Genomic DNA, 27,900 nt, shown 5'->3' with positions numbered 1-27,900 from the left:
CTCAATGAAGCTAAGCAGGGGGAACACCACATGGGAAAACTAGGTTGCTGTTGGAAGTGGTGTTAAAGAGGCCAGCAGGGGGCGCTCAAACTGCGATCTGTGTGAGTCCTAATGCCGCAGTAAAGTGAAGGGGACACTATACTGTAAGTGAGCGCCATCTTTCAGATGAGACGTTAAACCGCGGTCCTGACTCTCTGTGGTCTTTAAAAATCCTCGTAAAGAACAGGTGTAACCCTGATGTCCTGGCCAAATTCCCTCCATCGGCTCTTACCTATCATGGCCTCCAAATCATCCCCATACACCAAACTGGCTCTATCACTGTCTCTCCACTCCATCTATAGCTGGTGTGTGGTGAGCGCACTGGCACCTTTGTCCTGTGGCTGCCGTCGCATCATCCAAGTGCATGCTGCACACTGATGGTGGTGTGGAGAGACTCCCCTCATGATTGTGAAGCGCTTCGGGTGTATGGCCATACACGATAAATGCGCTATATAGATGCACACATTACATAATCTTACACATTAAAAGCTTTCAAGGATTTAAGATGCTGATGACTCTTTAACGCTTCTTGTGAAAAGGGTCCACTGTAAATGACATTTGGAAGATTTTTGTATCGCGTTTCATATGTAAAATCGCTTCTCTTCTCAAAGATTCTCTTCTCATTAGGATTGAAACCCAGATAGTGTTAGTCCCAAACAAATAAAATCAGACACGAGCCGAAAGTCAGAGATCAAACCAGGGCCGAGGCCTTTATTTCCAATGATAGACACACAAGAATCAAGGCAGTCACTTTTGCTTTCCAGCTTTCTTCGTGGCCCTCTGAGCAGGTGCAGGGTCATGGGATTATCATTATTATTAGCTATTCAGCTGCTGGCAGCCGTGGCGGATGGGGCAGGGGGAGCGGGAGCTGGGGCTGGATTGGGCGCAGGATTGGGATTGGGGTTTGGGTTTGGATTGGGGTTTGGATTGGGGTTGGGGTTTGGGTTGGGTTTGGGAGCCGGGTCGGGGACGGGGACGGTGAAACAGCCCCGTTTGTGCCACTGCATGTCTCGCACACGCCGGACGGACTGCAGCTGTGGTTCTGTGGCTCCCCAGTCGTTCCAGTGTTTGTAGTCGCCATGTTCAAACACAAACTGCCGGCCGCGGTAGCCAGGGTACATGTAGCCCACCCATCTGAGGAATAAAAGAGAGACTGGAGTGAGATTCTGGGTTTATAAACTTGCTTTATCTCATTGATCAGACTTCAGTGCAGTGTATGAAAATGGACACTATACACTGTGAATGCACTATACATTAGTGAAAAATGAAGTTTGAATACAGTTTCTGTGATCCGATACTGGCAAAACGTCCACATTGGGTGCATCACCATCTTGAGCTTATATCTAAGATTTAAACCCTGCCATAAAACAAAGAAAGATTTGATTTCCCTAACCCATTTGGGGTAAAATATACCATGCCAATGCATATTTGGTACATCACGATATAGTCATCATAACTGGGATTTAACCAATTTTTACACCCTCTTCCAGACCTCATATCTAGGATTTAAACACATGAAAATCATAGAAAGTCTCGATTTCCTCAACTCTAATCATTCAGGGTAAAATATATCTCATCATAGATGCCAGTGCATAGTCCATCACCATATAGACCTCATAACTGGGATTTAAACCTAAGCAAAACCCCTAAAACCAACCCAGCAAGCATTTTTTTAAAGATGTCTAATAGATCAAACGCTACTTGAAAACTACCGACCGGTATCCCTGCTTCCATTCATGGCCAAGATTTTGGAGAAAGTAGTGTTCAATCAAGTCCTAGACTTTCTTACTCAAAACAACCTCATGGACAACAAGCAATCTGGCTTTAAGAAAGGCCACTCAACTGAGACTGCCCTGCTCTCGGTCGTGGAGGACCTCAGACTGGCTAAAGCAGACTCTAAATCATCTGTCCTCATCTTGCTGGATTTATCAGCTGCTTTTGACACTGTAAACCACCAGATCCTGCTATCTACGCTTGAGTCACTGGGCGTCACAGGCACTGTTATTCAATGGTTCAGTTCCTACCTCTCGGACAGGTCATTCAGGGTGTCGTGGAGGGGAGAGGTGTCCAACCTACAGCATCTATACACTGGGGTACCTCAGGGCTCTGTGCTTGGACCACTTCTCTTCTCTATCTACACGGCATCTTTAGGAACAGTCATCCAGAAACATGGTTTTTCCTACCACTGCTATGCTGATGACACCCAGCTATACCTCTCTTTCCACCCTGATGATCCCTCGGTTCCAGCTCGCATTTCAGCCTGCCTGTCAGACATTTCACTCTGGATGAAAGATCATCATCTCCAGCTTAACCTCACGAAAACGGAAATGCTTGAAGTTTCTGCCAACCCGACTCTTCACCATAACTTTTCAATCCAGATGGATGGAGCAACCATCACTGCATCCAAAATGGTAAAAAGCCTTGGAATAACGATTGATGACCAACTGAACTTCTCTGACCACATTTCTAGAACTGCCCGATCTTGCAGATTCGCACTCTACAACATCAGAAAGGTCCGACCCTTCCTATCTGAACATACAGCTCAACTCATTGTTCAAGCTCTTGTCCTCTCCAAACTGGACTATTGCAACTCTCTGCTAGCCGGGCTACCAGCTAGTTCTATCAAACCTCTTCAGCTGCTTCAGAACGCAGCAGCACGAGTGGTCTATGATGAACCCAAAAGAGCACATGTCACTCCGCTACTCACCCGTTTGCACTGGCTTCCAGTTGCTGCCCGCATCAAATTCAAAGCTCTGATGTTTGCTTACAAAGTGACCGTTAGCTTGGCTCCTTCATATCTGCTCTCACTTCTGCAGATATATGTGCCCTCCAGAAACTTGCGTTCTGTGAATGAACGTCGCCTCGTTGTTCCATCCCAAAGAGGGAAGAAATCACTTTCCCGAACTTTCACATTCAATCTGCCCAGTTGGTGGAATGAACTCCCTAACTACATCAGAACAGCTGAGTCACTTGCTGTCTTCAAGAAACGACTAAAAACGCAACTGTTTAGTCTCCACTTTTCCTCCTAATCTGCAATTGCCTCTCTGGCTATACCACTAACTGAGCCCTCTTTCTCTCTCTCTCTCTCTCTAAAAAAAAAAAAATAAAAAAAAATAAATAAATAAAAAAATATTTTCTACTAATTTTTGCTTCTTAGACTTTTACACGCCTGAAACTTGTCTATAGCGCTTGTTCACTGCTGCTCTTATAGTTGTGTAAATTGCTTCCTTGTCCTCATCTGTAAGTCGCTTTGGATAAAAGCGTCTGCTAAATGACTAAATGTAAATGTAGATGTCTAATAGACGTCTAAACATAGTCCTCTTGGCTAAAACCAGGCTAAATTTGGCCTACCAGTGAAAATCTAATAGACGTCCTAGAATAGGCCAAAACTAGACTAGTCATCAAATAAACAGAAATGAATGAACACACATACACACTGCCATAAAACAAAGAAATATTTGATATCCTTAAGCCATTTGGGGTAAAATATATCATGCTAATGCATATTTGGTACATCCCCATATAGACATCATAACTGGGATTTAAATCTAAGCAAAACCCCTAAACTCAATCCAGCAAGCATTTTTTTTAAAGATGTCTAATAGATATCTAATAGACGTCTAAACATAGTCATCTTGGCTAAAACAAGGCTAAATTTGAGCTATCAGTGAAAATCTAATAGACGTCCTAGAATAGGCCAAAACTAGACTAGTCATCAAATAAACAGAAATGAATGACTACACAAAGTCTGTGCAATCTGTCTATTTGACGATTAGTCTAGTTTTGGGCTATTCTTAGCTGTCTATTAGCCCCGTTTACACTGCCAATTAAATGTGACCCAATTCCGATTTTTAGCTCACATGTGATACAGATTGGATCTGTTCTATAACAGTGTAAACACAAAAAATAAACGCATGCATTCAGATATTCAGAGATCGGTTTCAGGCCCCCTTCATATGTGCAAATAAATCAGATATAAATCATGTAAACAGGTAGATCGGATTTATTGAGGCATTCCGTTTTGTACGTCATTAAACTTGTGACAATGTGGTACTTCTCTGCGGTTTAATGATTTAGAAGAGTGTGTGTGGAGATGCCAACGCGGTAAACAACAGCGGAAACATGGAGTCGCCACAATTTGCTCCCACCAGACCTGAGATCTTTCTCGTACCAACAAATTCCTCTGAATGGTGGAGGACACCATATATAAACCATAGGTGCAAGCTGCAATGACGGATCTTTTCCCTCCTCCCCTGCCTCAAAAATAATTTTAAAGTTGAACTTCGCATATTTCGCAGAGCTAAAAGCAAGACAATTTCTTCCATCGTGGCTAGTGTGGCGCAGATGCTAGAACACCCCTTTACGCATACACGGTGTCGTAAATTGTATGGCAAGTGTAAACACATGAATCGGATATGGGTCACAATTAAAAGAACGTGTAAATGCATGAGCAAAAAAAAATCAGATATAGGCAACAAATCTGAATTGGGCATCAAGACTTGACAGTGTAAACAGGGCCTTAGATTTTCACTGACAGCCCAAGTTTAGCCTTGTTTTAGCCAAGCTGTCTACATTTAGATGTCTATTAGGCATCTATTAAACATAAGATTGTTTGAAACTTGAAATGTCAAAATTTGAAGTAACAAATTTCGAATGTCAAGATACCGTCAAACGTGATTTTTGAATGAATGAAGCAAAGTGAATTACAGGGACATGAGGTGTGTCCCTGTAAACCACCTTAATTATTGACAACAGATTAAAATTTGATCAAAACACACATACAATTATTAATAAGGCTCATCAAAGATTGTTTTCATTGTGGAAACTCATTTAATGTTGAGACAGCAAGGGCGTAGGTTTGTACTTGACATTGGTGGGGACGGGGGACAAGTGAATACAATCCCCCCACACCCCCGGCAAGAATTAATATTGTTTTTTATATATATATATATATATATATATATATATATATATATATATATATATATATATATATATATATATATATATATATATATATATATATATATATATATATATATATATATATATATATATATATTATATTGCTATTAATTATTTAACTGCTATTAAAATATATTATTAATCAATTAATTAAATAAAATAAATTATCAATAAATTAAATAGTCAGGCACGTAGCTGAGGGGGTTCAGGTGGTTTGAAAGACTAAAAGTTGGATCATTATTAATATGTTTGAATTTATCTTATTATTCAAATGGCCAAATTCTCACTGGGGATGGTTGAATGCGCTGGCCAGTTTATTATTTGCCAGTAGGCTTCAGTTTTTAATTTAATAAAGTCTAATCTAATAAAGTTTGAACAGAAAATTATGATTAAAAAAAATTATTTAAAAAATAAGTATATTTTTATATTTGAAGAGTTTAGATGCAAAAACCTCTAAATGCCATTTAATATTTTCTTATAAATTAGCATTTTTCTCCATCTCCTGTGTGTGGACTCAGTGATTTTACTTTTATAGTGATGAACACGTCCTTTCCATTGCCTTTAAAGTGAAATAACTGAACATAAATATACAAGGCTGAGAAAAATGCTAATTTTACATGGCATTTAGAGGTTTGGGCATCTGAACTCTTCATTTCTTTATTCTAAGAATTTTAATTTCTAATTCAAAGTATTTTTATTATTTCTAAAACTTACTGTTTGAATGCACATGTGTAAATAAAGCAATTTGACAAAATAGTAGGAAATATTTTTGGTACATCAAAAAGTGTAGTTATAATACCTATCCAACAAGATAATCCAGTAAAAATGAGTTCTTGCAGATACTTGAACTCCTCCACCTGGGGTAAGGAATTTCCTCCAACCTGGAGATGGCAAACCACCTTTTTCCGGTGAAGCACCATGGCCTCGGATCTAGAGGTTCTCATTATTATTATTTATTTTTATATTTATCTTCCTTCAGTAGTTTTTTTGTTAGTGTACTTGATGTTAAGTGTTGGTGTTTATTGTGTTAAGAGTGTCATTCTTGTTATATGTAAAGCATCACCATGTCAGAATTGCCCCAAGGGGATTACTAAAGCTTTAAACTTAAACTTAATAGAGTACAACTAAGTCAAACCAGCCTGATCTCATGATGTAACTATTTTACGTGTCATCAGTTTAGTGGCTAATCTCAGCCCTAGAAAAAAATGTATGATTTTAAAAACGAAGCGTGGCACCCAACCCTGCCCCTAAACCCAGGTTGTTGCTAGGTCGGACATGGTTGTGGCCGGAAGTTAACAAGAATTGTTTATATTATTTATTAAATTTCCCATTTATTGTATTTTAATATTGTCTATACTCACCCCACCCCTAAACCCCAAACATCCCAGTAACGTAAATACAGTAGTTGTACCGAGTTTTATTTATGCTATCTATAAAATTACCCAATAAATTGTATTTTTTAAAGCCTACCCCTACCCCAATCCTAAACCCAACCGTTAAAGTACTGTACAAATATTAATTATTGTTATACAGTGTCATAAAAAATGCTGCTATATTAATGTGTATATCTCACCTCCAGCCGGCCAGCCACGTATCTGATCTAGACTTTACCCTATACCCAACCGTCATTGGGGAATGATCAGATCGTACTAAATTGTACCAATGAGATCATTCGAATTCATACAATTTAGCCACTAAATCAAAAAGTTATGAATTGCCATGAGATTGTGTTGGTCAAATCCATATCATTATACAACTTTCTGTCCATGTGAACCAGACTTGTGCACACACACACACAGTTTTCAACATTAACATTATTTAAAAAATTAAAAACTATGTAAATGATATCACTTTGCCCTGCTTTCTATAGTAACTGTAATAATTCATTGCGAAGTCTATAATCTCACTAAGCTGTTGTGCAGGGCTCTGAAGACTTGATCTCTGTGTAATGTAAAGGCTGATGTGGTATATATATGGCATGGATGATATATGGCGACATTTCATGGGGTATTAATGCTGTCCAGATGAGATTAACATGTGGGAAAGAGAAGGAAATACAGTTACACACACATACACACACACACACACACACACACACGCACACACACACGCACACACACACACACACACACACACACACACACACACACACACACACACACACACACACACACATGACTAGGAATGACAAATTAACACAGTAAAGAGACAAACTACTTGATCTACAAACTAGTGTGTTGATGACAATACAGTCAAATTAAAAAAATATAATTATTTAATAATATAATTACTTAAGTTGGCGTGGGTTTCCTCCGGGTGCTCCGGTTTCCCCCACAAATCCAAAGACATGCGCTACAGGTGAATTGGGTAAGCTAAATTACACATTGTTTATGTGTGTGAATGAGTGTGTATGGGTGTTTCCCAAAGATGGGTTGCAGCTGGAAGGGCATCCGCTGCGTAAAACATGTGCTCGCTAAGTTGGTTGCCGCTGTGGCCACCCCAGATTGATAAAGGGACTAAGCCGAAAAGAAAATGAATGAATGATTACTTAAATTATAAGAAAATACCAGTTTGAACATCAATCAGCATGACGAGCAGTGGTGGAAAGAGTACTGAAAAATCATACTCAAGTAAAAGTACCATTACTTGCCTAAAATGTAGTGCAAGTAGAGTAAAAGTATCTGTTGTAAATATTACTCAAAGTATGAGTATAAAGTAGCCCTTTCAAAAGTACTCAAAAGTAGTGAGTAGTGAGTATCACGCTGTTAAAAACGTTGTGGATATGTGTAAATGTAACATTCTGTAGTGCATTTAGTCATTGCCCAGCAGGCACACGTCATAAGACGTTATTATTAGGTTAGATTTAGGTTGTGACGTCAGGTGACCAAAATTCAACAGCTAGCCAGCGTCTAAGGACAATGTTATTTTGATGGCCAATAATGGCGTATCTGGTCGATTTTAGGTTGTTAGAAAGTAACCAAAATCCAACGTCGACCCAACATATAAAACCAACATCTTATTGATGTCAAATACTGACATTTATTTATCAGGTACGGCAACCAAAATCCAGCGTCTGATAAATGTCAATAGTGTTAACGTCCACACAATATCAAGCTGTTACATCATTAGACGTTGATATTTGGTTGGTTTTAGGTTGGACGTTGACGTTGGGTTCTGACGTCAACGTGATTTTCATTTCCAAACAAAATGCAACGTCCCCATGATGTTGGAGTACAACGTCAATCTGACGTCATGTTGGCGTCTTGAGCCTGCTGGGTGTTTAAGGCCATTTTTGTCCTCATACAGTAAACATCCGTCATCTTCTCATCAGTGACATGCATCTAAACAGTCTCTGGGTCAATGCGTGTAAAGACTTTGAACATCTTCTTGGTAACTTTGAATACTTCCAAACAGTTTGCTGCAACTATAAATCGCTCATGTCTTGAGGTTGTTCATTATGATGCGATTTACTTTCTATGTGTGATTTGATTGGACTTGCAGGACTGATTTTTCAAATCTCCATAGACAAAAAAAAATAGTAGTGACTGCAGATTGCAGAAAAGTAGTGGAGTAAAAGTACCGATACAGCACTAAAAATGTACTCAAGTGAAAGTAAAAGTACAGATTTTTAAAACTACTTAAATTACAATTCCTGAGAAAAACTACTCAATTACAGTAATTTGAGTATTTGTAATTAGTTACTTAACACCACTGATAACGAGTAAACAAGATGGGAAGTAAACGAGATGGGAAGTCTCGACACAGTAAGGTTACAATGGCCACGCCTACTTTTGAAAAATAAGGTCAATCAATCACAAACCAATGATCAAGCTCTGAAAAAATGGCTCATTGCAAATTGTTGCAAACAATTTATATAAGCTGAATTTAAACAAACAAATTAAGTTCAACATTACTCAATTTAGGGAGACATGGTGGCATAGTGGGTAGCGCTGTTGCCTCACAGCAAGAAGGTCGCTGGTTCGAGCCCCAATTGAGCCAGTTGGCATTTCTGTGTGGAGTTTGCATGTTCTCCCCATTTTTGGCGTGGGTTTCCTCCAGGTGCTTCGGTTTCCCCAACAGTCCAAACACATGTGCTGTAGCTAAATTGTCTTTAGTATATGTGTGTATGTCCTGGTCCTCCAGGTTGGGGGTTGAGCGTTGAGCTAACAACCCTCCTTATAAAAACTAGATGTTACGAAACACCAATATGGAGCGGCTCAATATTAACTGCGATATAAATGGCCCTGGGAGTAAGTAAGTATTACTTAATTTAATTAGTTTGTGTTAATTCAGCCCATATAAATTGTTTGCAAAAATTGTTTACCTTAAAAAATTTAGTAAATCCAATTAATAATTTTTTTTAAGCGTGTGAATAAAATCTTGATAGGTTAATGGACGATTTATAACATGGTCAAGATATTTTTTCATACTCACGTTCCGTTAACAGCTTTCGCACTGGCCACGCGATCCTGGAAGCCATGAACCCACAAACTGGGAATGTCATCGTCCACGATTTCCATCTTTCTCCCGGCGAAGCTGCAGTTCTCGAACAGATGTAGTTTGTGGTCGGCGCTGTCCTGAGGATGGAGCACAAACACTGGGCTCAGCAGTTATACTATGAGATTAAATATGTCCGATTTTATCATTTAAAGATTAAAAACTAACCCCTGTTAACCCCTGTTTTTTTACAAGATATAAATTTCAAAAGAAGAGTCTGAAAGTTAAATTTGGCTGCACAGTGGCTCAGTGGTTAGCACTGCTATCTTATACCAAGAAGGTTGCTGGTTCGAGTTCCAGTTGGACTGTGTGGAGTTTACATGTTCTCCTCATGTTGGCGTCGGTTTTTTTCCGGGTGCTCCGGTTTCCCCCAGAGTCCAAACACATGCGCTATAGGTGATATGAATACAATAAATTGGCCATAGTGTATGTGTAAATAAGAGTGTATGGGTGTTTCCTAGTACTGGGTTGCAGCTGGAAGGGCATCCGTTGCATAAAACAAATGCTGGAATAGTTGGCGGTTCATTCCGCTGTGGCGACCATTGATAAATAAGCGCCTAAGCCGAAGGAAAATGAATGAAAAACAAACATTTTAATATGAAATATGTTGTACATTTGCATTGCGGCTAAATTAAAGTGTGCATTTCATACCAAAAAAACACCCTAAACCTTTTGAAAAGTACATGCATATAAAATAAAACCAGAATTTTCTAAGCAGTCTTAAAAGACATCTTAAAGGCATAATATGTATTATTATTTTCTTTAAAATATCCAATAACCACTCGAACAGTGTTATATATTTTGCTGACTAATGTACATACATTATCCAGATGTTTTGAAGAATGTTCAAATTCAGAGAAATAAGCACTTTTAACTAGTGATATGGAGTGTGTGCTGTGTGTTCATGCGAATGACATCCCAGTCCCTCTACATTCGGTTCGGTTTTATAGAAAGGAACGAGGCTTTTAGAAGTCGTGTGTGTGTCATTAGATTGCACAGAGCAGCATTATAACAGAAGCCTAAACGGTATTTAGTCTGATAAAACAGAGCTGGTTCTTCTCAACATGATCATGAGCTGAACAACAGGAAGTGGTGGACTGTAGCATAACAAAAGCTCTGCTGCTTTCCTGCCGCATCACCCTTGTATCTCATCTGCAATTGCTTCAGTGTTTCTCTCGTTTCACTTCTACAGCTTTTTACTCTGTTTCATGCTATAAGTGTTGAATACTTTAACTCATCCATCAACATGATTTCTGCAGGAGTCCTCTCGGATAAAGAACTTCCATGATGAAAAAAATAGGTCTTTGTTTGTTTTTGATACTACATACTGTGCCTTTAAAGGATTGGTTTGAGTTCCAAACCTATCCAATCCAGTCAGCCTTTTTTGGTACCATGATGTTGATAATAAACTTTCTCTGGCTTTGAGTTCGGGGAATGTGTGTGCATGAAGTTGTGACATCATTAGCAAACAGCCAATCGCATGCCTTGAAACCTGACTTCTCACAAAAGCGTAAAAATAAAAAATAAAACATTGTCCATGGTGATGAAAAGAAAACAATTTGCTTTAGTGCAAGTAAAAAATAGCATACAGACTCTGACTCAACCGAAACTCATGTAAAAAAAAACTCATGTTAAAGCTTACAGTAATCTACTGATTCTAAAGCTTATTTATAACGGGGTTTTCCATCTATTAATTTTCGTAAAGGCGCAGTGTGTAATTTTTGCCACTAGAGAGCATGTATTCACAATAAAGTATTTTGATGAGGGTGTGACTGAGTGTGGAATCATGGAAGTTGTGGTCTTCTTTATCATCTTGTGGGACTCCTGCAGAAATCATGTTGATGGGTGAGCTAAAGTATTATTATAATGGTAGTATGAAGCAGAGTAAAGGCCCGTGCACACCGGGGCGCTTTTTGCTTGTGTTTTCCATTGACGTTTAACACCTCGTGAGTCGTGACTAAAGGTGATTCAAGTGATTCAATTAAAGGTGATTCAATGTGATTGTGCACAGCAATGCGCAAAACAGCAGGCGTAAAAGCGTCATTTTAAAAGAAACCAAAGCCAAAACCTTCTCCACCAATCAGATTGGCACTTCTGTTCACGTGCACGGAGCTGCTGAAGTTACGGTAAACAGCACTTGGAGGTGCTCAAGCGCAAAACTGTCAATGCGAGCGCACATTGACGAAGATGCCCAGAGGTGATATGAACGTGGAGCTGCTTATAGCACTGGTGAACAATAATCATTTCTTCATCGCTACAGCTGCTACTTAAACCTTCCATAACAACAAGCGTGGCAACTTTCTGTCTTCTTCTGTGTTACAAGCGGGTGTCAGCTTAAAGTTGTGTAGCGCCATCTAACGTCAAGGATGATTCTGCGATTCTGCGAACTTAACGTCAAGTGATTTTGCATACTTTTCTGCTCGACGCCAGTGAAAATGTCTGGGGTTTGAATCCGGAAAAACGTCTTGAAAAACGCTGACAATAAACGCAAACGAAAAGCATCCCGGTGTGTACGAGCTTTAAGGCTGAAAGCGGTGGAAGTGAATTGAGAGAAACGCACAAAAGCAGCAGAGCTTTTGTTATGCCACAGTCCACCACAGCTCGTGATCATGTGGTGAAGAAGCAGCTCTGTTTTATCAGAATAAAAAGATTTTAGGCTTCTGTTATATGCTGCTTCTGTGCAGTCAAATAAAACACACAACATATGAAAGCCTCGCTCCTGTTTCGATGCTTTCTTTAAAACCAAAAGTCATAAGCACGAACACACAGCACACGCTCTGTCTCACTAATTAAAATGGATTGTTTCCCTAGATTTAAGCATTCTTCCAAACAATTGGGATAATGTAAATACATAAGTCAGCAAAATATATAACACTGTTCTAGTGGTTTTTGGATACTTTAATGAAACAAATCTTATATATTGTGCCTTTAACACATTTATAAACACAATGAAAAGAGCCGTCCATGATAACTAATAAAAAACTCATTTCAAAACTTTAAATTAATTTATCTGTTAATTCTAATTAATATATCTCAGTCCTTAAGGGAAAGACTATCACTCCTTTAAGGCGGGGCTATCAGTCCTTTAGGGTGGGGCTCCCATTAATTTAAGGCAGGCTATCTGTCCTTTAAGGCAGGGCTTTCAGTCACTTGGAGTGGGGATATAAGTCCTTTAAGCTGGGCTATCAGTTATTTGAGGTGGGGATATTAGTCCTTTAAGGTGGGGCTATCTGTCCTTTAAGGCGGGGCTATTAATCATGTAGGGTGGGGGTATCCGTCCCTTAAGGTTGGGGCTATCACTCATTTGGGGTGGGGATATCAGTCAGTTAGGGCAGGGCTATCAATCTTTTAGCGCAGGCCTGTCAGTCATTTAGGGTGGCGATATCAGTCATTTAGGGTGGGGCTATCAGTAATTTAGGGTGGGGATATCAATTCTTTTGGGCAGGGCTATCACACATTAAGGACGGGGATATCAGTCATTTAGGGTGGAGCTATCAGAAATTTAGGGTGGGGATATTAATTCTTTAGGGCGGGGATCTCAGTCATTTAGGGCAGACCTATCAGTAATTTAGGGTGGGGATATCAATTCTTTAGGGCAGGGCTATCAGTCATTTAGGGGGGCTTATCAGTCATTTAGGGTAGAGATATCAGTAATTTAGGTAATTTAGGGTGGGGATATCAATTCTTTAGGGGCAGGGCTATCAGTCATTTAGAGTGAGGATATCAATCCTTTAGGGCAGGGCTATCAGTCATTTAGGGCGGGGATATCAGTCATTTAGGGCGGAGTTTTCAGTAATTTAGAGTGGGGATATCAATTCTTTAGGGTGGGGGTCTCAGTCATTAAGGGCAGACCTATCAGTAATTTAGGGTGGGGATATCAATTCTTTAGGGCAGGGCTATCAGTCATTTAGGGGGGCTTATCAGTCATTTAGGGTGGAGATATCAGTAATTTAGGTAATTTAGGGTGGGGATATCAATTCTTTAGGGGCAGGGCTATCAGTCATTTAGAGTGAGGATATCAGTCATTTAGGGCGGAGTTATCAGTAATTTAGGGTGGGGATATCAATTCTTTAGGACAGGGCTATCAGTCATTTAGGGCGGGGATATCAATTCTTTAGGGCAGGGCTATCAGTCATTTAGGGCGGGGATATCAATTCTTTAGGGCAGGGCTATCAGTCATTTAGGGTGGGTATATTAGTCATTTAGGGCAGGGCTATCAGTAATTTAGGGTGGGGATATCAGTCATTTAGGGCAGAGTTATCAGTAATTTAGGGTGGGGATATCAATTCTTTAGGGCAGGGCTATCAGTCATTTAGGGTGGGTACATCAGTCATTTAGGGCAGGGCTATCAGTAATTTAGGGCGGGATCAATCCTTTAGGGCAGGGCTATCAGTCATTTAGAGCAGGGATTTCAGTCTTTGTCTTGCTTTTTGCCATTCATCAGTCTTCCTCAATTTTGTTAGCAACACCTATCTTCCAATGATCCAATTGGTTCCCAAAAGACGAAAACATGCACTGCCCTACATTATTTCTCATTTCTGGACCATTTCAATCAAATTTAAGTCACAATATGGGGAAAAAAAGAACAATCTTAACTTGCGTTTTATGTTGACTTTAAAGGGGACCAATTATGCCTCTTTTTGCAAGATGTAAAAAAAAGTCTCTAGATGTCCCTAGAGTATGTATGTGAAGTTCCTTTTGCAAAAGGCTTTGATTCAAATTGTGGCACTTTGGTGACTGTCACTTTAAATTCAAATGAGATTGTTCTCTTTTCAAAAGAAGGCGGAGCTACAAACACCTGTGTGTCAGAATAGCTGCAGATTCAGTAACAGGACTAACATTATCTGTGTGAAAAACTGAAAATGTCAAAACAAGTGTGTGACAATGTGTCAGTCTATGAAGACTCCAGTGTTCATTTGTGCATCTAAAACGCCACATTTATAATCCTCTTAGTCGCTGACATTATTTTCAGCAGGTCAAACTCTAACAGCGGACGGCTGCTTCTCACTCAGGGCTGTTTATGCTAATGAGGGTGAGGTGATCACTAATGGGTGGGGCTTTCCTCTTCTGATGACAAGTACAAAGGGAGAATGTGAATCAACGTGTTCCTGCAGGCTGTTTTATCAAGTGTGATTATTAAAAATAGAATTAATAAAGTTTCACCATTAGAAGCTGGTTATATTCACACACTGCTGCCACATAACTGTGTTTAAACCTCTTATACAAGTGATTTTTGCATAACAGATCCCCTTTAAATCTAGAGTTTGTGCAAACTAAACTGAAACTTATCCAGCTAACCAGGTAAACCAGCTTCATGGTACAGGCCTCAGGTTTTGGGTAATGTGTGTGTGTGTGTGTGTGTTGTGAATGTGTCTCTCACCACGCGCAGGGGTCTGATGGACAGCAGGCAGAAGCTGTTCTGGCTGTTGGTCCAGGTGCTCCAGCGAGGATATTCTCCCTTCTCCAGGACAAACTGCTCTCCCAAAAAGCCCTTCTGCTCAAAGCCCACCCATCTATGATGACAAGATCATCTCATGAGGGATAAACGAATCATTTCTTTTGATTAAAGCAGGAATTCCTAATCTGTTTTGTCACACCATTTCCTTTGAGTTATTTTAGTACTTGATGTATATAAAACTCATATAAAAAATTCTAATTCAAAACTCAAATTCAAAATTCAAATTCAAATTCAAAATTTAAATTCAAATTCAAAATTCAATTTCAAAATTCAAATTTAAAATTCAAAATTCAAATTTTAAATTTGAATCACATACAGAGTCGTGCACAGTATGAGTGAAATGTTTACACAACCTCTTGTGACCTTAAAATAACAACAACAACAACAAAGAAGAATATGAATCTAAATTATAGAGGAATAAAAGTTCTGCAATTGAAAATACAAGCAAATATAAAAGATTTTAAAATATATTCTATGTATTATAAAGCACATTCTTTCAAGAACTCACATTTAGCTGATGATTGATTATAAAGTGTGTTTGGCATGCTGTCATGGGAGAGAGCCCTAAGCTCAGAGGATCCTCGAGCCCGGGGCTCCCTCCCACTCGAAGGACGAGAGGGGAGTTTGAGCTAAGGTAGGTCTCGAGAACTCCCTGGTTTAGTTAGGGTCTAAGACAGATTGTAGGGATTGCTATGGAGAGATAGACTGCTGACTAAAGCATAGGTAGAAGCCTGACTAAGAGCTCATCTATGGTGCCAATTTGGTTTAGTCAATTCACTTATATCGCTTGTCTTTGGACTGTGGGAGGAAACCGGGGAACCCGGGGTAAACCCACGTGAGCATGGGGAGAACATGCAAATTGCACACAGAAACATCGACTGGCCCAGTGAGGACTCGAACCAGTGACGTTCTTGCTGTGAGGCAACAGAGCTAACCACTGGGCCACCATGCCTCCCTATCTAGGAAAACGGAGGAGGAGTAGGGGTTATAAGGAGGATTCTTCGAGGGAAAGATGACTGAGGTGAGAAACTCCGGTTATTTACATTGTGTAGGATTCATCTGATTGGTGAATCATGCATTAGCTAATGCAGGACCAGCTGTGGTCAATCATAAGCACGTGATCCTCTCGAATTAGTTTATAAATAAACCACACTTCAATACAGAGCATGTAGGTATCCATAGAGTATGCAGGTATGTAGGTACCAGTGGTGTAGTCCTAAAAAAAGTGGTGTACTATTACCCACCCAACCCGCCCATGCTGTTTTATCATTTTACCTGAACGTTTCAGCGAGACATCATTCAGTTGACTTTGAAAAATTCACGAAATTTTCTCTGAGGTCGTCAGGGGGCGGGGAATGGTGCAAAATATAAACAAAAGTGCACCGATTCCAACAAATTAAGATGAGAGTTTAAAAACCATTTGGTTTTCAGTTAAGGGATGCGAATATAAGTAAATAAGGCAGGTCTAATCAGCAAAACAAGTGAGTATACCGAGGGTATACGCAATTATTGATCCTCAGAAGTCGTAATAGCAAAACAGCTAGTGGAAAAAAATAGGCATACTGAGTATACGTGCGTATAGCCCCGACTACACCACTGGTAGGTACACCAGTGATTTTAGTTATCGCAAAGGTATTTTTGGTTACATTTTATTTTAAGGTGTCCGTCTTATAATGTTACTATCCATTTAACTAATGAGTAATAGTAATTACATGTACTTACTATATGGATACAATGCAGTTAAGGGTTAGCTATGTGTAATCATGCATAATTAATTGTATTTACTATAGTAAGTAGATGAAACGTGTAATAAGAACACCTTAAAATAAAGTGTTAGCTTATTTTTTTCGAACACAAACACACAGAAAGAGCGAGAGAGTTCTAAAATTATTTAATTTGGAATAAATGGAATAAAACTAATAAAATTTAATTGAAAACAGAAAATACTGTTTTCAATTTAATTTTATTATTTTTTTCCGTCTTAATTAGATAATTGTAGTAACCAAAATATTTAATAGTGAAATAAGTAGTTAGTTGCAATTTTGTAATTAACAGTTACTCATGTAGTCAACTGGAACTAACAATCTACCTATATTTTATTATAACCAGCTTATGCATTTAATAAACTATCCATAACATTAATAATTCACAATTAATTTTGAGCTAATTCTTTAATTAGTTACTGGGGGGAAAAGACGTCAGATATTGCAGCTCCTACTGTATTTTCTTTCTCATGAAATTAGTTTGTTAGCTAGTTAAAACGTCTTTCTTTTTACCACTTCATCATAGTTTTCAGATCCATTTGTTCAACATTTTTACTGTCAAGAAGGATGGAAGAAAGTTCTACAGGTGGGTAAATGATGACAGGATTTTCATTATTGGTTGAATATTACTTCTGCTTAAACACTGTCAAAAATATCTTCCACAGACAATAAAATACAATTTCAGCCTTCCTTACTCCTAAAAACATCCCATTACATTCCCTGTTTCTTTTAATTACTTTGTATTAATCATTTGTAAAATATAAAAGCAATTTCTGAGTAAAGACAGCATCATACAGCACTTTTATTTCCATCGCAGAATAATGCAGCTTTGAGAGCAGAGTGTTTGTACTCACGGGCCGGACTCAACGATGATTGATCCCACTTTCTCCAAGTTCTTCTCAATCAAGTCCTTGCTTTCTGCTGACAGCTCCAGCTTTTTCCCACGGAAGTTCTCGAATTCATACAGTGAGACCTGCTCAGATAATTCAACACATTTTAATCTTAAACTATAATATTGTTTATAAATAATGTGTATAACGTTTATTTGAATAATTATGTTGGCTTGAGAAATAGCTCGTTGTACTATTTACTTATATACTGTCTTCTGAGAACTCCATCTCCTCCTTGGGATTTAATTCTACAAGCCCCAAATTTGGCAAAAAGCTGTGTTCTGCATTGTTGCTATGTATTTTCCAACTGGTCCAACTTTTGGTTTTCCAAAAGCTTGGAAAAATCCCATCCACAAACATGGGACCAAACTTTAAAGCATTATAACTCAGAACAAAATACTCATATAAACACATGATCTTCCACAACTGAAGAGGCTGTCAAGCTGTGATAACTATATATTAAACTGGGGAGTAAGTTGTACCCCTGGGGCGCATGAGAAGACCCACACTTGCCCATAGTAATGTAATGTAATGTAATGTAATGTAATGTGTATCTATATAGCGCATTTTCATGTTTGGCCACTAGGGTTACACCCCTAGTTTTTCTGAGAAGTGCCATGGGATTTTTAATGACCACAGAGAGTCAGGACCTCAGTTTAACATCTCATCTGAAAGACGGCGCTCACTGATAGTATAGTGTCCCCATCACTATACTGGACAGGTTGAACACCCCCTGCTTGCCTCACTAACACCATTTCCACCACCAACCTAGATTTCCCCTTGTGGTCTCCCATCCAGGTACTGACCAGGCTCAGCCCTGCTTAGCTTCAGTGAGTAACCGGTCTTGGGCTGCAGTGTAGAATGGCTGTGGCACATTGTGACTTACAATGGTGAAGAATCTTCCATTCAAAAAACTACAGAGATCCGGGGATGCGCTTATTTGTCTCTTAGGATTATTCTAAATCTGACATGCCATAGCAACCATTTAGAGCACCATAGCAACTAAAAAACTGACCCAAAAAAACTTGCTTTTCTTTCATGAATGGTGTCTACTTTTTATTTTTTTGGTCACACGTTACAATGAGGTTTCATAAGTTAATGTTATTAATGTATTTAGTAACATGACATACTTGTACAATATTTATTAATCATAGCTAGGCCCACACGGAATCTGCGCGTACAGATTTTTAGCCTATCATTGATTCGTTTTATTTAGTTGTGTAAATGTGTGTAAATTTATATTTATTCAGTTTTTAGATTAATTACAGTAATATTATGGTCTTTTAGTAGAGATATTGTATGAGAGATTTGCTTCGTTTACCAAATAAAGTGAATCCAATTGGATTTGCATTGTAAACATTAAATAAAAGTTAAAAAGGTATTACTTTTTATTTCATATATTAAGGTTTTAGTTATGATTTTCCCCAAATCATTCTGCATAATCCCAGATTTTAAACAAAATTCTGTGCAGAAATAGCAAAAAACGTCCACCGATTCCGTCTGGCCCTAATCATAGCTCAACATTTATTAATAAAATCCAAAGTTGTGCTTGTTAACATTAGTTAATGAGTTGACCTGACGTGTCTGACCCGACTTCCTCTGAATTGTGTGATGTTTGTGTATGGTCAGGGGGGTCCAATTTCGCTACATGTAAAAGTGTATGTGACAAATAAAGGCTTCATCATCATCATGTGAGTTAATGAGAATTAACAACACTGTTAAAAAAACATTGCGACTCAACTTAAAACTGTAAATATAAAGTTGCTCATTCACTGTAATAACGTAAAAGTTGACAACTTAAAATTGTAAGATAACTTGCAGCACAGCTTATTTTGAGTAGACTAAACTTAAATAGAGTCAACTACAGTGGGTAAAAAGTTGAGTCAACTCAAAAAAAAAAGCAGTGCAGAAAGTTACCTTATAATTTTAAGTTGAGTCGTTTTTTTTATTTTTATTTTTACAGTAAATTATTTGGCAGCATGGTGGCTCAATGGTTAGCACTGTCGCCACACAGCAAGATGGTCACTTGTTCGAGTCCCGGCTGGGTCAGTTGCCATTTCTGTGTGGAGTTTGCATGTTCTGCCCATGTTTACGTGGGTTTCCTCCGGGTGCTCCGGTTTCCCCACCCAGTCTAAACACATGCGTTATTGGTGAACTGATTTAACTTAATCGACCGTAGTGTATGAGTGTGTGTGTGTGAATGTGAGAGTGTATGGGTGTTTCCCAGTACTGGGTTGTGGCTGCAAAAACATATGCAGGAATAGTTGGTGGTTCATTCCGCTTTGGTGACCCCTGATAAATAAGGGACTTAGCCGAAGGAAAATGAATGAATAACAGTTTTTATAAAATAATATTAACAAATATGAATAAATAATGATGGAAATGTATTGTTTATTGTTTGTTTCATGTTAGTAAACACATTAACTCTCATTAATTACTAAAGCCTTGTTGTAAAGTCTTCCTTTTTTTATTTTACTTCATAAAATATGCTTATACGTGTTTGCCAAAGCTCAATTTATATACAGTTGAAGTCAGAATTATTAGCCCCCCTGAATTATTAGCCCCCCTGTTTATTTTTTTCCCAATTTCTGTTTACAGAGAGCGCATTTCCTCAACACATTTCGAAACATAATAGTTTTAATAACTCATTTCTAATAACTGATTTATTTTCTCTTTGCCATGATGACAGCACATAATATTTGACTAGATATTCTTCAAGACACTTCTATACAGCTTAAAGTGACATTTAAAGGCTTAACTAGGTTAGTTAGGTTAACTAGGCAGGTTAGGGTAATTAGGCAAGTTATTGTATATCGATGGTTTGTTCTGTAGACTATAGAGAACAAATATAGCTTAAAAGAGCTAATAATTTTAACCTTAAAATGGTGTTTAAAAATAAAAAAAAAACACTTTTATTCTAGCCGAAATAAAACAAATAAGACTTTCTCTAGAAGAAAAAATATTATCAGACATACTGTGAAAATTTCCTTGCTCTGTTAAACATCATTTGGGAAATATTTAAAAAAGAAAAAAACATTTAAAGGGGGCTAATAATTCTGACTTCAACTGTGCTGACCATTAAAATTTGAACAGATGCTATTTATTTAAAGACTAAAGGACAGATACATCAGAAACATTATTGTAAACAAACTATAAAAGATATCAAAACATAATAAAAGCTGTATAAATGAGTGTGTTTGGACCTTGTAGATCGCTCCTGCTCCTCCTTGGCTTTTCCCAGCCACTTGCTGATCTGGGACTCCCTGCTGATCCGACATCTCTCCACCTGAACACACACATGCACGCACGCACACACATAATTGCAAATGCAAACGCACAATCCCAAAGAAACACAAACACACACACATAAATGCAAACACAAATGCACAAACCCAAACACACCCACACACAAACATAAAGACAAACCGCACACAAACACAGACAGACACAGAAACAAACACACACATAAACGCAAAACAAATGGACAAAACCAACCAAACACACACACATAAACACAAACAAACACAAATACACAAGCAAGCACACAAACAAACACAAAGCACTCACATAAACAAAAACACACACAAACAAAAACGCACAAACACACACACAAACAAAAACAAACACAAATACACACAAACACAAACAAAAACACAAACAATAAAATACAAATAAACAAACAAACACAATCAAACAAATACACAAGCAAACACACACAAACACAAACAAAAAAACCACAAACACAAACAATAAAACACAAATAAACAAACAAACACACACATACAAAGCCACAAGCAGACAAACACAAACAAAAATTCATAAACGAACAAACACACAAAAACAAAGTGCTGGACACTTCAGTTTAATAATAAAAGTTTCTGTTTCTGGAATAATTTCTATTTTCACTGCTCTTTTATACCAATAACTATTTTATATATATATATATATATATATATATATATATATATATATATATATATATATATATATATATATATATATATATATATATAGTGCTCAGTACAGTGCTCAGCATAATTGAGTACAATGGTAATATACAGAAATATATTTTGTACAGTAATAACTGATAATATAGCATATATATTTGTACATTAATATACGATAATATAGTTTGTACAGTAATATATGGTAATATACCATATATTTTAAACATTAATATATGGTAATATACCGTATATTTTAAACATTAATATATGGTAATATACCGTATATTTTAAACATTAATATATGGTAATATACAGTTATATATTTTGCACAGTAATGAATGATAGAACAGCATGAATTTTGTACATGAATGTACTGTAATTTACAGTAATAACTGGTAATACAGCATATATCTTGTACATTAATGTACAGTAATATACAGCAATATATTCTGTACATGAATATACGGTAATATACAGCAATATAATTTATACAGTAATACACCGTATATTTTGTACATTAATGCACAGTAATATATTTTGTACAGTAATAACAGATAATGTAGCATATATTTTGTACATTAATATACGGTAATATACAGGAACATATTTAGACAGTAATATACAATACCGCATATTTTGTACATTAATGTATGTAAAATACAGTAATATATTTTGTACAGTAATAACCAGAGATGTATAAAGTACTAGAGACCCAGACTTAAGTAAAAGTACAAGTACTCTATCAAAAAGTGACTTGAGTAGAAGTAAAAGTGCTCTTTAAGCACCATACTAAAGTGGAAGTACTAAAGTATTCAACATTTTTTGTACTTAAGTATTGCAAGTAGTTTATTTCAAAATTTACTACTCAAGTACTGAAAGTAAAAGTACATGTATTGTGTAATGTAGTTATTAAAGAATGCAGTCAAAAGACATCATATTGTTTTGTTTATTTTAAATCTCTTTTTTGGGGGCACGTCATTAAGCAGAAAGAAAAGAAAAGAAACATGACTTACAATACTGTTTTTCTCTCACGCTTGAACCACAGATCTGACAGATTATAACAGCTTCAACACACACCTTTTAGAGTTGTGTGTCACAAAAACAGTCCATAATCCACTCAAAACGCTATTGAAACCCATATATTTTGTACATTAATATACGGTAATATACAGGAACATATTTAGACAGTAATATACAATACTATTCTGCATATTTTGTACATTAATGCATGTAAAATACAGTAATATATTTTGTACAGTAATGAATGATAGAACAGCGTATATTTTGTACATGAATGTACTGTAATTTACAGTAATAACTGGTAATACAGCCTATATCTTTAATATACAGCAATATATTTTGCACATGAATATACGGTAATATACGGGAACATATTTGGACAGTAATATACAATACTATTCCGCATATTTTGTAAATTAATGTATGTAAAATACAGTAATATATTTTGTACAGTAATATATGGTAATATAAAGTAATATATTTTGATGCATTTAAACAAAAAAGATTTAGTAATTTTTAATTATATACTATAAATATATATTTATTCAATCAATAGTCAGAACATCTTTATAAATAAAAAGATAATGCATGCGAATTCATTAATTTTGCATGAATTCATTCATGTGAAATATTGCAAAAATACATACAAATTTACTATATATTTTATACTATTTAGTATATAAAAAGTATATTTTTGCTCTTTTTAATTTTTTAAGTAACATTTTTCCTTAACCTTTAATAAATTAAACGATATCTTCACTTTTTTTTATTAGATTAGCTCCAGATTTGCCTTCGATACTGACTAATCTAATGTATAAGCACAAATATATAATATCGTAAGCATATATATTTTTTATTTACTATTTTTTTATTTCAATACTTTTATTTTAAGTTTTTTTATACACAACAGAACAAACAAACAACATAGTCTCAGAATATACACACTTTGCAGATAAATATAATATGAATAGCCATACATGTGGGTTCAGCTGTTACGATACGAAAGATACGAAAACTAGAAATGTAATGTTACTAAGGGTGTCACATCGAAATCGATCGAAATTCATGCTTAATCTCGATTATCGAATCTAAAAAATGGAATCGTCGATGCTGCCCCGCCCCTATGTCCCGTCAGCAGCAGCTTGACTTGCCAAGCGGAAAAAAACTCACGCATGCGCGTCAACCTAACAGCTACAACAGCCACGAGACAGCATGGCAACTGCAGACGCAGGAGACCCATCGAAAGAAATTGAACCCCCTCCTCTTTCACTGAAGTCGCCGGTGTGGAAGTATTTTGGATTTCCAGTGAGTTATGTTGACAACGTTCGTGTTGTCGACAGAAAAAACACAGTTTGCAAGCTCTGCAATGTGCATATACCACATTATTCCACCGGCAGCACGACAAACATGGCCGGGCATCTCGGCAGGCACCACAAAAACATAGATGTATCTGCTAAACCGACAAGTGTAACACAAACTACTCTCCCGTCTTCATTTGGAATAAAACTTCCAAGCAACTCAACACGTGCAAAGGCAATTACAAGCGCGATAGGAGTATTTATAGTCGCGGACATGCGACCTTATTCAGTGATAGAAAACTCCGGTTTTCAGCATTTAATTAACGTGCTAGAACCGTGCTAGAAATGTTAATAAACATTTTATATTTGACAATGTAGTGTGTGGTACATTGTGAACAAAGGTCAGATGTTATTATATTGCATATACGTCTTAAAATGGCATAGCTTGTGCTTTAAAATTTTTTTTTGTTAAAAATCGAAAATTTAATCGAATCGTGACTTTAGAATCGCAAATGTAATCGAATCGAGGATTTGGAGAATCGTGACACCCCTAAATGTTACAGAGTATATAGTCATAAACTCGGTAGTGTGCCAGTGAGATTTCATAACTGATGCTGGATTTGGATTGAGCAGTTTCAGGTCTAAGCATCCAAGAAAGAGTTCCCAGGTAGCATTTCCCATTAAAATTGGACCTCATAAATCGGAGCCTTTTCAAAATGGATGATAAAAATATGAATTAAATGCGCGATGTGTACTCGTATATGCTGAGAAATGTACACAAACACATAATAATCAATAAGCAACTCTTTAGAAGGCAAAATAAGACAATATTTTTGCAATAATATTGATTTTTTTATCAGCATGCATGTAGAAAAGTAAGTCAGATGCATCTTTACCTTTCTTTTTTGCCGTCTCCAGCTTCAGCAGTTCTCCGTCCACTCGATTGTGTGTGTGTTGTGTGTGTGTGTGTTGTGTGAGTGTGTCTGGAGGTGAGGGTGTGCCGGGCGAGTGAACGGGACCTGGGGGGTATTTATGGTTTAATTCCGTCCACAGCAGCAGAAATGGGCCGGCCGTCGATTGCTGTTGATGCAGCAAGTCTGTCGCTCGCATTTGTGTCCGTCAGACTGAATCTCAATAGGCCGAGAGTTGGCAGGAGTCGCCCTGTGGACACCAGCCGGAGCTGCTGCCAGTGTGGGCACAGCGGGCACCGACAGGGCACGAGCCAAGAGGATTCAGACGGGATCAGCTGCTGTCATCACAACACCGCTCTCTCTCTTTCTCTCTCTCTAGCCAAACACACTGCACACATGTGGGTCATTCAGATTCATTCAGTCATTCACACTATTATTTTGTGATTTTTTAAGGCCCAACTGGCATAATTTTGTGATGTGTTGTGTGACATTTAACTTGACTTGACTTAGGTTGACTTGAGTTGACTTGATCTTTGACTGGACTTTACTTTTGACAGGAGTTGACAGGAGTTGACTTGAGTTGACTTGAGTTGACTTGACTTGAATTGAATTGACTTGACTTGAATTGACTTTTGACTGGACTTTACTTTTGACAGGAGTTGACTTGACTTGACTTTTGACTTGAGTTGACTTTTGACTGGATTTTACTTTGACTGGAGTTGACTTGACTTTTGACTTAAGTTGACTTGATCTTTGACCGGACTTTACTTTCGACAGGAGTTGACAGGAGTTGACTTGACTTGACTTGACTTTAATTGACTTGACTTGACTTTTGCCTCGAGTTGACTTGACTTGACCCGAATTGAATTGACTTGAAATGACTTGACTTTTGACTGGACTTAACTTTTGACTGGACTTGACTTTTGACTCGAGTTGACTTGACTTGACTTGGACCGAATTCAATTGAATTAGCTTGAATTGAAGACGTGGGTCATTCACACTCAGTTTTTGTGATTTTTATTATGGACTGGACACATTTGGGTCATTCAGATTCATTCAGTCATTAACACTATTATTTTGTGATTTTTTTTAGGCCCAACAGGCATAATTTTGGGTTGTGTTTGACTTGACTTTTAACTTGACTTGACTTTTAACTTGAGTTGAGTTGACTTTTGACTGGACTTTACTTTTGACAGGAGTTTACTTTTGACTGGACTTTACTTTTGACAGGAGTTGACTTGACTTAACTTTTAACTTGAGTTTAGTTGACTTTTGACTGGATTTTACATTTGACAGGATTTTACTTTTGACTGGACTTTACTTTTGACAGGAGTTTACTTTTGACAGGATTTTACTTTTGACTGGACTTTACTTTTGACAGGATTTTACTTTTGACTGGACTTTACTTTTGACAGGAGTTTACTTTTGACAGGAGTTTACTTTTGACTGGACTTTACTTTTGACAGGAGTTTACTTTTGACAGGAGTTTACTTTTGACTGGACTTTACTTTTGACAGGAGTTGACTTGACTTAACTTTTAACTTGAGTTTAGTTGACTTTTGACTGGATTTTACTTTTGACAGGATTTTACTTTTGACTGGACTTTACTTTTGACAGGAGTTTACTTTTGACAGGAGTTTACTTTTGACAGGAGTTTACTTTTGACTGGACTTTACTTTTGACTGGAGTTGACTTGACTTGACTTTTGACTTGAGTTGACTTTTGACTGGACTTCACTTGACATGAGTTAACTTTTGACTTGACTTTAGATGACTTTTGACTTGACTTTTGACGGGAGTTGACTTGACTTTTGACGGGAGTTGACTTGACTTGACTTTTGACTTGACTTGAGTTGACTTTTGTCTTGGCTTGAGTTGACTTTAAACTGGACTTTACTTTTGAGTGGAGTTGACTTGATTGAGTTGACTGTTGACTTGACTTGACTTTTGACTGGACTTTACTTTTGACAGATGACTTGACTTTTGAATTGACTTGAGTTGACTTTAAACTGGACTTTACTTTTGAGTGGAGTTGACTTAACAACTTGACTTTTAACTTGACTTGAGTTGACATTAGACTGGACTTTACTTTTGACTGGAGTTGACTTGATTGAGTTGACTGTTGACTTGACTTTTGAATTGACTTGAGTTGACTTTACTTTTGAGTGGAGTTGACTTAACGACTTGACTTTTAACTTGACTTGAGTTGACATTAGACTGGACTTTTCTTTTGACTGGAGTTGACTTGATTGAGTTGACTGTTGACTTGACTTGACTTTTGACTGGACTTTACTCTTGACTTGAGTTGACTTGACTTGGACCGAATTGAATTGACTTGACTTGAACTGGACTGGACACAAGGGTCATTGACACTTAATTTTTTGTGATTTTTTTTTTATTAGGGTAACAGGTATAATATGCAATTTTTGTGTTGTGTTGTGTTGTGTTTGACTTGACTTAATGTAACTTGACTGATGACTTAATTTGACTTGACTTGTGGTTTGACTTTTGACTTGAATTGAATTTACACAAGAATTGAATTGAATTCACTTAACTTGAATTGCACTGGACACATGTGGATCATTCAGATTCATTCATTCACTCAATTTTTGTGATTTTATTTTAGTCCCAACAGGCATAATATGCAGTTTTAGTGTTGTGTTTGATTTGACTTGACTTGTTGTGACTTGACTTTTGACTTGAGTTGACTTTTAACTGGACTTTACTTTTTACTTGAGTTGACTTGACTTGGACTGGACACGTGGGTCATTCAGATTCATTCAGTCATTCACACTTAACTTTTGTGATTTTTTTAGGCTAATATACAGTTTTTTGTGTAGTGTTTGACTTGACTTGATTTGACTTGACTTTTGATTTAAGTTGGACTGACTTGACTTCACTAGAACTGGACACATATGGGTCATTAAGATTCATTCAGTCATTCACACTCAACTTTTGTGATTTTTTTGCATAACACTTTACTTAAAAATTTATTAAATGAAAGTTTTTTAGGTGTTAGTATCAACAGGGGTGGATTTAGTGATTTGGGGGCTCTGAGCAATTAAAACCATGTGGCTCAACAATCCTAATATGTAGTTTTTGTATTGCATTGC

At 37.2% G+C, this 27,900-nt stretch overlaps 1 protein-coding gene across 1 annotated transcript; it reads right to left on the bottom strand.

Annotated features, from left to right (window-relative positions):
* Nucleotides 1-723: 723 nt before the first annotated feature.
* crybb3 (crystallin, beta B3) lies at nt 724-25,977 on the bottom strand. The gene is made up of 6 exons (XM_056457297.1): nt 24,774-25,977; nt 20,816-20,898; nt 17,577-17,695; nt 14,882-15,014; nt 9,439-9,581; nt 724-1,173 (listed from the first exon to the last, which is right to left on the bottom strand). Exons 1-6 carry the CDS (start codon nt 24,985-24,987, stop codon nt 864-866), a joined length of 1,002 nt encoding a protein of 333 aa, XP_056313272.1. The 5' UTR covers nt 24,988-25,977; the 3' UTR covers nt 724-863.
* Between the last annotated feature and the right edge of the window lie 1,923 nt (nt 25,978-27,900).

Source organism: Danio aesculapii, chromosome 5 (genome assembly GCF_903798145.1).
Source record: "Danio aesculapii chromosome 5, fDanAes4.1, whole genome shotgun sequence".
NCBI classification, from domain to species: domain Eukaryota; kingdom Metazoa; phylum Chordata; class Actinopteri; order Cypriniformes; family Danionidae; genus Danio; species Danio aesculapii.
This window is presented reverse-complemented; position numbering and strand designations above follow the sequence as displayed.

Bases quoted from the DNA above. Each gene is read 5' to 3' on its own strand.
- crybb3 (XM_056457297.1), bottom strand. From the start codon at position 24,987: ATGCGAGCGACAGACTTGCTGCATCAACAGCAATCGACGGCCGGCCCA. The intron at 17,696-20,815 runs GTCCAAACACAC...TTATCTGAGCAG, and splicing joins GAGCAGGAGCGATCTACAAG to GTCTCACTGTATGAATTCGA. The intron at 1,174-9,438 runs GTGAGTATGAAA...TTTATTCCTCAG, and splicing joins GCGAAAGCTGTTAACGGAAC to ATGGGTGGGCTACATGTACC.